The 13,136-nt window shown below is 39.2% G+C and overlaps 1 protein-coding gene across 1 annotated transcript in view; it reads left to right on the top strand.

The window, feature by feature from the left end:
* The window catches only part of KHDRBS3 (KH RNA binding domain containing, signal transduction associated 3), a 222,333-nt gene that overhangs the window by 121,902 nt on the left and 87,295 nt on the right, over positions 1-13,136 (top strand). Inside the window, exon 5 of the mRNA XM_065399700.1 lies at positions 2,560-2,699. Within this exon, the coding sequence (XP_065255772.1) occupies positions 2,560-2,699 (140 nt within the window). The remainder of the gene's footprint in view (positions 1-2,559; positions 2,700-13,136) is intronic.

The raw sequence follows: 13,136 nt of genomic DNA, 5'->3' as shown, positions 1-13,136 counted from the left end.
GGTTAAACAGAAGATATTCTTGTATACCTTCTAACCATCTCCCAAATGTGACTGGAGAAGCATGCTGTTCTCCACCATTCTAAGGCCTGCAGTTCATAAATCAGAATGTCTGTTCGTTTTAATTGAAGAATCCAGATCAGGGTCTATTGGATCAGGTCTGCTCCAGCCTAATGAATAAAGATCTATTAAAAAAAACTTACCAAAAGTCTAATCCGCCACATCCCCTCGGAGTCAAAGCTGTTTTGTCTGGGGCTTTGGCAATTTCTGGTTCAGAGATGCATATGGATAGGAGTTATATAGGGCACCCGTAACCTATGCCTTATCAAAACTCTGCAGACTAGTCACCTCTGCTTTCCTCAGTGGGGGACTTTGGCCAATGCATCCTACTTATTGTGCTCATCCAGTGGTTCCTTAATGTTCTTCCTTGTGTATAATTTGGTATTTTGTCGCTAAGGGATTCCTATATACAATTCCCATCCATCATGACTTGGCATGTCAGAAATAGACATGTTATGTTTGAATTGTCTTTCTGTACTCTGTCAAACAGAATGAAACACCGCTCACCCCATGGAAATAATTGAAATGTGGGTATTAATCTAAGATTTTATTGCAGTAAAATCTTTGCTGCTTACACAAGTTTAAAGTATTAACAGTTTACTGAAGCAGTTGCTTTAGAAAGAACAAGGTCCTGGAAATAAAACTGTCACAGAAGGCATCTATGAAAGGGCACAAAAAGGTTTGTCTTTAATTATGTCTACACTACCACTTACCTTGGCAAAACTTTTGTCTCTCGGGGTGTGAATATTCTACCCGCCTGAGCAGCATATATTACATCGGCATAAGCGCTAGAGTCCACAGCGCTATAACGGCGGGAGAGCTATGTCGCCGCTTCGTGGGGGTGGATTAATTATGTCAACAGGATTACTCTCTCCCGTCGGCATAGAGCGGCTACGCGAGAGATCTTATTGCATCGGTACAGCTGCATCGCTGTAAGCTCTCTAATGTAGACCTAGCCTTACTTACTGATTGGTTGTTGCAGCCTTCGTGCCTGAATGGAGAGTGAACTGCAACCTATCCTCTCTGAATTAACATCCCAAGGGTGTACAAAGATGCTTAACAGGTAACATTGCTATTTAGTACCTGTGTTTCAACCAAAAGGCTGCCTTCTGGAATGAAGTATGAGGGAAAATCCAAACCTTCTTTTGTTTCAAAAAAATCCCTTACAATTGAGGGGAGGCACAAAGTCTGACAGATGAGTGCCAGTGTTCTTAGAGTAGCATTAATCCTTTTGTTCGTTCAGTTTCTGTGCTTCATAGTAAAGTACACGAGTCAACATTTGATATTTCTTTGGTTGCATTCACATTGATAGATGGGATAAAATTCCACTTCCATCATGAGCTAGATTTCCTTTCTTACTTAATTAGAATTGTAACTATTGACAGTGTTTGAATAAAACTCTTCCACTTCGGTGGAAAAGGAATAGACACAATGTAGTTGTTTCTTGAACTAAACAAGAGTGAAATGATGTGAGAACCAGCACTTATTACTGGTACATGGAGGAGCCTGTTAAAAATAGTCCGTTTTGAATACAATCTTTTTCTTGGTTTACACTAAAACTGCAATCCTTGGTTCATTTATACTAAATGGAATTTGATGATAAAGAAATTCAGCTCTGAGTTCACATTAGCTCACAACGTCTGTTTCATTCCTATATAGCATACATGATTTGGAGGATAGCTTATAGTATTTCAAGGTCTGCATGTGTTTGAGAAATATTCTACTAACTGTATAAATAACTGTTATGAATTCTGCAGTCTTCCTATGAGTAGCTCTGTTGAGGAGAGCAAATAAATCTACAGTGTCCTCAGTTTACTTATACAAGTCTATTTTAGATTTTTCAAAGGAAAATATTTTCAGCAGTCACTATGTTTATTATTTGGATAAAATTACTCATATATATGGAAGAAATTCATAGAATCAGAACTTAAGGATGGAAATGAACTATTGGGGCAGGTCATTTAATCTACCCTCCACCAGCACAGAATTTCTCCCTGTGGCACATGGGCCTGCAGTCAAAATGCTTTGGGCTGAAAATTCATCAGATCTGACAAGCTGAAATGAAGTGATGGGATTTTCACCACTTTGCAATGGAATGTGATTCCACCATCGGGTCTTGCCTGATACTCATTCTAAATTGTTAAGAGGCATATATAGTGTTTTAAGTACTGGTAATTTATTTTCGCTAGTCAGTAAACCCCCCGCCCCTTATTTATTTATTTATTTATAATGGAAAATATGCTGGCGGTAATGGGCAACCTCAGAGAGGAAAACAGGATTTGAGCCAAAATATAATTAAAAACATGTTTTATTTGAAGGTTCTAATCATATTTTAGGTTAAATTGGAGTTCCTATTGCAGCATTTTTCTGCATTGTTTCTAAAGGATTTTCAACAAAAAATTCATCTAGAATATTATGAAAAATACTTTTTTAGAAGCAGTTCTTGTGATAAGTATTTTTCTGTGTTGGTTGAATAGCTTTCCACTCCTCCCTTCTGTCTAGGACTACAATGATGAAATCAGACAGGCACAGCTTCAAGAGTTAACATATTTGAATGGTGGTTCAGAAAATGCAGAAGTTCCAGTTGTTCGTGGAAAACCACCAATACGAGCACGAGGAGTACCAGTCCCTGCTTTGGCCAGGTAGGTACTTCAAAATGCTGCACCGTTTTATTTAAACATGTACATTTCGGCTCAGTCTTGAATCAAGTCTGACTCTCCAGAGCATATGGGAAGGTATTATGTAAGAAAAACAAGAATGGCAAAGCAACTCTGTGCCATATGATTTCTATTTACATGGGTACCAAAATGTGAGGAAATTGTCTTGGTTCTGCAGAAAGATTCACAGTGGTTCATAGAATCATAGAAGATTAGGGTTGGAAGAGATCTCAGGAGGTCATCTAGTCCAAGCCCCTTCTCAAAGCAGGACCAACACCAACTAAATCATCCCAGACAGGGCTTTGTCAAGCCGGGCCTTAAAAACCTCTAAGGATGGAGATTCCACCACCTCCCTAGGTAACCCATTCCAGTGCTTTACCACCTTCCTAGTGAAATAGTTTTTCCTAATATCCAATCTAGACCTCCCCCACTGCAACTTGAGACCATTGCTCCTTGTTCTGTCATCTGCCACCTCTGAGAACAGCCTAAATCCATCCTCTTTGGAACCCCCGTTCAGGTAGTTGAAGGCTGCTATCAAATCCCCCCTCACTCTTCTCTTCTGCAGACTAAATAAGCCCAGTTCCCTCAGCCTCTACTCATAAGTCATGTGCCCCAACCCCCTAATCATTTTCATTGCCCTCCGGTGGACTCTCTCCAGTTTGTCCACATCCTTTCTGTAGTGGACACAGTATTCCAGATGTGGCCTCACCAGTGCTGAATAGAAGGGAATAATCACTTCCCTCGATCTGCTGGCAATGCTCCTACTAATGCAGCCCAATATGCCGTTAGCCTTCTTGGCAACAAGGGCACACTGTTGACTTGTATCCAGCTTCTCGCCCATTTTAATCACCAGCATTGGCGCCGACTTCCCCTCTTCCCCCTGGGTGCTCAACCCCCCCCGGCCCCGGCCCCACTCCACCCCTTCCATGAGGCCCCACCCCATAAGGGTCCCACACTTTCCCTGGTCTTCTTGTTGCTAACATACCTGTAGAAACCCTTCTTGTTATCCTTCACATCTCTTGCTAGCTGCAACTCCAATTGTGCTTTGGCTTTCCTGATTACACATGTTGATATACACACATTGTGGTTTGAATTAGCAAGCATATGTCTTATGAACTCTTAGCAAGGGTGACATGATGCCCGTGTTGAGAAAAGATAACTCTGCAATACTGAGTGTTACCCTGGATGTTCAGTTACATAAGGGACCAATCAAGTTTTGTTTTAGTTATAAATAGGACTTCTGATTTTTCGTTTTAGTTATAAAACGCCTCTTATCCAAAATAAAAAAGGTGTTTAGCCAATGAAGGCCAGTATAGCACTGGAAATGGTTACTTGTAACTTGTGTATACTAAGTTGTACTGCAGAGTGTGAGGGTTTGATTTCTGAACCACACTAATGTGTTGCACATTAATTGATCTGAGTAGGCCCTGATGGTGCGCATGAAAGGTTCCCTATCCTGATTCAAAGTAATGCTGTTTGAAACAGTATTACGTTAAAGTGCACTAGGGAACTTCACAATGAGATACTTATTATGGTATATACTACTGTAATGAGTAATGTATATACAAAGAGAGGGCCTCAATTCCCACCCCCCAATTTTTGGGCACCTACATAAAACTCAAAATGTACTAAAATAACCCCCCCCCCCAACTAAACTAATAAACCCTGAAAAACAGAAGCCCTAGTTACAATGTGCTTAATAGATAGATATTCAGATAGGAAGGGTTATAAAATGCTAAGGGTTTTGTAATCAATACTTTAATTGATTACGCTATTAGGTAAGAAGAGTGTATGTATTTTCCCCATTGTACAAATAAGAAACTCTTTGAAGCACAGAAAAGTTAATCTTGCCAAAGGTCTCAAAGGAGCTCATTGGCACATCTAGGATTAGTGTCCAGGCCTCCTGATTTCTAGTCTAATTCACTAGCCACAACACCATAGTGTGTCATCCTTCCTTCCTTCCTTAAGTTTCTTCAGTTACCTTTTCAAGTAACTGCAGTCACTGATACAAGTGGTCTTGCATCTTTACTCCCACAATGATACTTCTGATGTTTCGGTTGTTTTAACTGCTATATATTGGCTTTTTGGGACACATTTCTTAGATAAACAATTAATGGTCTGGCTTCCCTTTGTTGAGTCCTGAATTTAAGACTAATTTGCTTTAACTCTTAAACTGGTTTATAAGATGTACTAAATTTTTAATTTTAACATTATTGTGATAACTCAGCATGATCAGAAGCTAAAAATATAAGTTCACATAGGTGTTTTGAAGCTTCCGTTTGGGTTTGAACCCATCTCTCACTTTAAAAAAAGCCACATGTCCAAATCCTTCAGACTGAATTCGAGTATTTAACAAGCATTTTTGTTAAATGGAGAAAAGGGGGGAAATATGCTTCCTCTTCTATAGTACTCTCCTCTGCTACAAGAACAGTTTTATGCCTTCGTTATCAACCCTCTGCATACCCATTTCTTGAAGTACAGAAGTGACAGCTCAGGTTTTTTTTCTCCAAGTCCTTTGAAACCCTAGTGTGTGTTGGGTGGTGGAGGGGGTAAAAAAAGTAGTGCAGGGCATTTACGTTATAGCACAGATCTTAGTTTCTATGGAGAAAACTGTTGCTACTGTGTAAATTAAGCCATTTTCCTTCTACCAGATCTGTCATGTTTATTTACGGTAAATCCTAACTCACAGGTTAGCTTCAAAATTAAGTTCAAAATACAATCCTGAGGCTAACCTAACTCATGTAAACTGATGGTTTTGGGGGGGGAAATGTCTGGAGAACTGTCTGGAGAACTGAGACAATCTGGAAAGATGACCAAATTATTCATCTCATTTAACAATGCAGATTGAGTCTGTCAATTTTTAAGCATTTACATTATCTAGAATGGTGGTATTCTGCATCAGAGCCTTGTTCCTTCAAGGTTATAGTTTTGTTCTCTGTTCTGGCTTATTATATTGGAGGAATGATTTGCTTTTGTACAGTTTGCTAAATTATCTATTGCAAGATACGTATGGTCTACTTTGCTGTTTCAATTTAAAGATTATTCAAACAGTGATAAAACTGTCATGATGTCCCACTTCCTTAGCATTGTACATGTTATTCACTAGGATTAAGAATCCATGCTGCTAAATCCATTCACTTTTTATTTTAAAAGAAAGGAGCCTCTACATCCCTCCATTCGGCGTGTGTAATATTTTCATTACAGTATTTTAAGTGTATATTTTAGATAGATCAATCAATGTGTTAGCATGAAAATCCTTTGATAAAGGCTTAGATAACACATGTTTTTGCTGAAGTTTTAACAATGATATTTCTATTTCTATAAAATATATTTGAATTGTTATTATAAAATTAAGGTACCAGTTGCAAACATCTTGGTTATCCTGTAGATCTTTCTTGCAATATTATTCTGATTGTCAGGAATTTCCCCCTGGTTTGGGTTATATCTTTCGTTCTTTTCTCCAGCTAATGTGCTTCTCTAATTTTTCTTCATATGATTTATTGATGGGTGTTCCATAGTGTTCAGATTTAGATCCACTTATATTTGCATCTGAAAGGTTTTTGTGTGCTAATTCCTACAAACATCATGTTTGGTTATTTGTAGATAACTTAGGTTTATACTTCTCAGGGTCTGTCTCTACATTTCTCAGTGACACCCCTAACAAGTGCACACTAAACTTAGTTCTCATCACAAAGACTTTTGGTTCTGTCATGTGCTTTTCTACTCTACTAATATTTAGGCTAGGTCTACACTACAGCGGGGGTCCGACCTAAGATACGCAACTTCAGCTACGTGAATACCGTAGCTGAAGTTGCGTATTTTAGGTCGGCTTACCTGGCGGTGAGGACGCGGGAAAGTCGACCGCTGCCGCCGACTCCGCTGCCGCCTCTTGCCGAGGTGGATTTCCGGAGTCGATGGCAGAGCGATCAGGGATCGATTTTACCGCGTCTTCACTAGATGCGGTAAGTCGATCCCCGATAGACCGATTGCTACCCGCCGGATCGGCGGGTAGTGAAGACATAGCCTTAGAGAGAAATTTTTCATTTACCTTAGAACACCTTTTTCTGGGATACAGAATTTGATCATTAACTTGGACTAATTTGTTTCTGTTTTTGTATTGATTCTTAAGAGATCTTTAGTTACCATTTTTCTGTAAGCTTCTATCCTTTCCAATTTGCAATCCTCCAATCTTTTTTTAATTCTTATAACAGCCATGCAATTCTGTTTAAATGTCTGCTAGATATCTCTGAGTTTGAGTTCAACTTAAAGGTGATCTGCCAAGGGAAAAAAATGGAGTTTGTGTCTTCTATTCCTTTTTTTGATGTATGATATAAAGAAGCCCTGAAATGAGTTCCTTTTTTTTTTGTTTAAGTTGTTTTAAAGTTGTGTTTGTTTGTTTTTACATTAAAAATTGAAGTCTTGTCTCAGCTGATGGCTTGAGAACCGATGAAATGGTAATATCACAGTAGTCAAGAGAATGTAAATTGAACAATTGTGAGGGAAAGAGACTTTTACTCAGACTTTCTATAAACCCTGTGTGTGAGAGAGCGCGCCTACCTGTTTAACTTGAAATGTCTAACATTTTGATTTAAGGAAGCCTTTGTTAAAGGCTTTAACATCCAGCCCCATAAATAATGATGTTTGAACAAACAAACAAGCATCCCTGAGATCTCCCAGAGGTCTTCCAACAAAAGCAGAGAAGACAAAAAATGACATTCCTGATATTTCTAAGAAAACATAGAAGCAGAAAAGTTAATGATTAAAAAAAAACACCTTTCAGTCATATACCTCATAAAAGACAAGAAGATTACAATTCCAGTAGTTTTAAATCCATTGTGGATATAATATCTCAAACCCTTCCTCTCCCTTCATTCAGTAACCTCTTTATGTAATATGATATAACAAACACCTTTCAGCACAGAATCTTTTTTCAATTCCTTTGATTATGTTTATTTTCCTATTTACAGGTTAAAATATTGGGTTTTCACCTGTTATATTTTCTCCACATGGTGGAATTCTCTCTCCTTATAACATAACAAGGTATAACAAGTGGGGTTCCGCAGGCAGGGCCGGCTCTAGGCACCAGCAAAACAAGCTGATGCTTGGGGCGGCACATTTTTAGGGGCGGCATGGCCGGTGCCAGAATGCCGCCCCTAAAAATGTGCCCCGGCCGCCCTAGCTCACCTCCACTGCTGCCGCTCGCGCGCCACGGCGTGCGAAACAGCTGCCCCCCCTCCCTCTCAGGCTCTCAAACCTGGGAGGGAGGGGGAGATCCTGAGCGGCCGCGGCGCGCGAAACAGCTGATTCGTGCGCCGCTGCTCCCCCTCCCTCCCAGGCTTGAGAGCCTGGGGGGAGGAGGCAGGGCTGGGGATTTGGGGAAGGGGCGGAGTTGAGGCGGGGCCGGGGGTGGGGTAAGAAAAAAACGGGGGAGAGGGGGCGGCCAAAATTGTTTTTGCTTGGGGCGGCAAAAATCCTAGAGCCGGCCCTGTCCGCAGGAGTCTGTTTTGGGACCGGCTCTGTTCAATATCTTCATTAACGACTTAGATATTGGCATAGAAGTACGCTTATTAAGTTTGCGGATGATACCAAACTGGGAGGGATTGCAACTGCTTTGGAGGACAGGGTCATAATTCAAAATGATCTGGACAAATTGGAGAAATGGTCTGAGGTAAACAGGATGAAGTTTAACAAAGACAAATGCAAAGTGCTCCACTTAGGAAGGAAAAATCAGTTTCACATATACAGAATGGGAAGAGACTGTCTAGGAAGGAGTACGGCAGAAAGGGATCTAGGGGTTATAGTGGACCACAAGCTAAATATGAGTCAACAGTGTGATGCTGTTGCAAAAAAAGCAAACATGATTCTGGGATGTATTAACAGGTGTGTTGTGAGCAAGACACGAGAAGTCATTCTTCCGCTCTACTCTGCTCTGGTTAGGCCTCAGCTGGAGTATTGTGTCCAGTTCTGGGCACCGCATTTCAAGAAAGATGTGGAGAAATTGGAGAGGGTCCAGAGAAGAGCAACAAGAATGATTAAAGGTCTTGAGAACATGATCTATGAAGGAAGGCTGAAAGAACTGGGTTTGTTTAGTTTGGAAAAGAGAAGACTGAGAGGGGACATGATAGCAGTTTTCAGGGATCTAAAAAGGTGTCATGAGGAGGAGGGAGAAAACTTGTTCACCTTAGCCTCTAAGGATAGAACAAGAAGCAATGGGCTTAAACTGCAGCAAGGGAGGTCTAGGTTGGACATTAGGAAAAAGTTCTTAACTGTCAGGGTGGTTAAACACTGGAATAAATTGCCTAGGGAGGTTGTGGAATCTCCATCTCTGGAGATATTTAAGAGTAGGTTAGATAAATGTCTATCAGGGATGGTCTAGACAATATTTGGTCCTGCCATGCGGGCAGGGGACTGGACTCGATGATCTCTCGAGGTCCCTTCCAGTCCTAGAATCTATGAATCTATGAATCTTATTCACTGTTTCATTTTAAGGACATGACAGAATACCTTGTTCTTTTTCAATTTCTGTACTTTATCTATACCTGTTGTACAGTACCTGGTAATTGGTCACATTTTTATTTATTAGATGCCAACTGTGTGCTTGAGTGCTGCACAGGGAAAGATCTAATTTTTTCCCTATGGACTTTATATTCTAAATCCGGCAGACAATATAGCTTGTCAAAAGAGACTTTTCTTACATATATAAAATTCCAGTATACACTTTATACAGAAGTTTCAGAATATAGAGATCAGTACATTTGTTATCTCTTGTAAATTGCCAGACATTGGATTGTCATAAATGTATGTCAGTTTGGTTCCTTGTAACTTCCTTGACAACAGTACTTTTTTCATAGAGCATTCTTTTGCTTAGAACTAGAACTCTCCCAGTCATCTTGCCTCTGTTCTTGTATATTCTATATAGGTTTTTATAATGTGTGCGTGTATATTTGTGTGTGTGTGTGTATATATATTTCATATTTATATATAATATATGAAAGAGAGAGATCCCTCCCTCCCTACTGTGGCTTTGTACAGAAAGCTTGCCTACTCCTCCTGAGGGAGAAAAAGAGGAAATAGAAAATAAGAGTTAATTGTCACAGAAGAATTTGCCTCCCTTCCCAACTTGAGCTTTTAGGTATTCACTTTCCTTCCTTCCGTTGATCTTGAGTCTAGTGCTACTTGCTTTTTCTTGTGTCCCCCCCACCACTTGTTTCTCTGCCTTCCTGATAATGACAGGAGGAAGGAAGCAGTACTACAAAGTGGTGGGGCTTACATTGATAAACATCTCTTACCCTTTAGATATTATACATCTATTCTGAGTATGCATCAGAAAGGAAGGGACAAAGGGATTCTATCATCCTTCCCTTCCTCTATCCCCGCACCTACCCACCTCCGGGAACCCAACAAGCTCTAAAATTTCAAAATTATTCAACGGTGAGTGGGCCAATTTCGCTTCCCTACAGTTGTATTAATTCACGTGATTGTAACTAGAGCCCTGCAAATCCTTGGATGTCTGCTTTATATCTGCAGATATCCACATCTGCAGATGCGGATATCAGCGGACCATTTTTGCAGATTGCAGATGGATGTGGATGTGGATTTTATATTTAAAGCCCTGTACATCTGCAGATATCCATGGAACATTTTTGTGGATCAGATGTGAATACAAATTTTGTATCTGCGCACACTCTAATTGTAACATCTCCCTTGGAATCAATATGATTTTTGGTATCTTCTTATTTAAAAATGCATGCATTAACAATGATAATATAAATTGCAGATACAATTTTTATAAGTGTGTACTGAATAATGTTGATAGTCTCATGGACTCTAGCTAGTGTCTCTCTCCAAGGGCCTTTTGCAAACCTGAAAACTGCATTTCTTTTTATTTATTTATTTTTCCAAGTGTAAAGTAATTAGCTTATTTTAAACTTAAAACATGACTCTTCAGAATTAATCAGATTCCTGACAAATTTCCTAACCCAAAAATATTGGAAAAATATAACTTTACTGACACTACTTCTCAATTTACCTTAGTGAAGGAATTTACCTTTTGCCCTGATTCTTTTTTTTTTCTTAAAGCTCTTGATGTTGCTAAGAGAATTGCTTTTATGACTCACCTGGTTTTCTGGTGGGGTTGAGTAATTTCACCTATGTTGAATGCTTGTACCCACCAATAATCCATTTAGCCCTTTGGTTTCTTTCTACTTATTTTGATCAAATTTGCAGTCAAAATTCCAATACTTGAGGAATTCATGCAAGCAACTGATGGGAGTTACAGTAGAATATTTAATTGGGTTTTGAGGATCTCATACAAGACCACCAGAAACTACTCTGACTAATATTCCCCTGGAGAATATAAGTGGTCATTTCAAGTATTTGCTTAAAGGTGGACTAGCATACAGTAACTTTTGTGCAATTGTGGTATATGAAGAAACATTGTGACTTCCAATTTTTATACCTTCTTTCCTCCTTTGGAGTATTAATATCATGTAGAAAATCTCCAAAATTATCCACCTACAATTCAGTGGCTCCAGTTCCTTGATGGAATTATGTGCTTGCAGGAGTTATGTTGGTCCTACAACAGAAAATTCCTAGAATCATGGCGTCTAAGAATGCAGCTATTATCAAATCTTTTCACCCCATATAATGCCTTTTCTTAGCCCTCCTTATAGTGTCCTTATGTTTTGGGATAGCTTATTTGGAAAAATGAAACAAGTTTCCAATTAATATAGATCAGAAGCTCTATTCATATATGTTGTTAAAACCCTGTTACTTACCTTTGTGTGCAGACTGGGGTCCTCAAGGCGTCATTACTGCAACTCGGTCTGGGGCTTAATATAACAGTCACACAAATTCTACAGCTAGTTTAGAATGCTGCAGCCTGCCTCAGTCATAATTGACATAGGATCTTGTCACTCCTATAATGTGCTCACAAATTCCTCATTAATTTCCAGAGCAAATTTAAACTCCCAGTCCTAATCTATAATACTCTGAATTAATTGGAAATTATAAAGACTGCCTTTTTGTCCACAATCCACTGAGGCAGTGTACTCCATAGGGATATTGAAGCTTGAGAGATAAGATTCAGGAGCTGTGGGGCAGTGTGTTCTCTATGTCTTTATTGCAGTTACCGGAGGATGAGAGACTGAGTATGAGCCTAACTGTGTTCAGCTCAAAATGAAGGCCACCTTTTTGATAGTTTTTATTCCAGCAATGACATGTATTTAAAACAAAACAAAACAAAATGGGAAGGCAGAGGTGCTAATTACCTACTTGTTTTTGGCACGTGGATAGCAAGGTGCTAAGATATCAACGTTGCTGAAGAAATGTGATGAGAGAATTAAATAATAATATATTTACTAAATGCCACCTCTATAGTTACATTTCTCTGAGGTTCAGTTTCTGACCTACTACAAAAATAAGATTTGTATCTGTGCCTATAGAAGGGAAACATAGTTTTTGTAGAAAGGAAATCACTAAAGCCATACCATTTTTAAAAAAAATAGAATTTATCATGTAAGTCTAAATCACTAAAGACATATTTTACATTTATAAAAATGAATGTTATGTAGCTATACAAGAATGATAAAAGGTATTACAAAATGCTATATTCATGTATATAAGGGTTGTAGGAAAAGGGTTCTATATTTGAAAAATACTATTGTCATGTAATTGTACCATTGGGCTGTGTAGGTATTGGGGGCAGCGGTACGGTTCATGGTATTTTTACCATGAATAAGTCACACAATCTTTACTAAGGGAGATGCTTCCACCTATGATTGACAAGCAGATGGCCAAAGAAGAAAAGTCTCTTTCCACAACGGATTGCTGCTCCTAACCATAGAAGAACCAGTTTCCATTCCACATCAGAAAGGAGCTATTGTATAGCCCTTCCCCAAAGAAACTTCTTTTTAATTCAGTAGATGGAAGAAAAAAAATGTAAAATGTTGAATTAAGAGGGTCTTTGCCAGCTAATGTCTGCATTTGCCTGCTTCCAGCTATGGCATATTTTGTGCCTGAATTATGTGAGGTGAGACCTCCAGCTCAACATGCAATCAGCTGCTGAGTCTAGTAAAGTGGAGGGGAGGGATAGCTCAGTGGTTTGAGCATTGGCCTGCTAAACCCAGGGTTGTGAGTTCAATCCTTGAGGGGACCACCTAGGGATCAGGGGCAAAATCAGTTCTTGGTCTGCTAGTGAATGCAGGGGGCTGGACTCAATGACCTTTTCGGGGTCCCTTCCAGTTCTATGAGATAGGTATATCTCCATATATTTATTTATTTATTTTATTTATTTATAAAGTTAAGAAAATCTATGAGCAAAATTGATTTGAAGGGAGAGCGCAGACAAAAATGTGAATGAAAATTGGGAGCTCTTTAAGAAGAGTTAATTGGATGGCCAAAAGCCATCAAGAAAGAGAACAA

The sequence above is a fragment of the Emys orbicularis genome, chromosome 2 (assembly GCF_028017835.1).
Source record: "Emys orbicularis isolate rEmyOrb1 chromosome 2, rEmyOrb1.hap1, whole genome shotgun sequence".
In the NCBI taxonomy this organism is placed as follows: domain Eukaryota; kingdom Metazoa; phylum Chordata; order Testudines; family Emydidae; genus Emys; species Emys orbicularis.
Note: the sequence above shows the minus strand (reverse complement) of the source record. Positions and strands in the feature narration are given on the sequence as shown.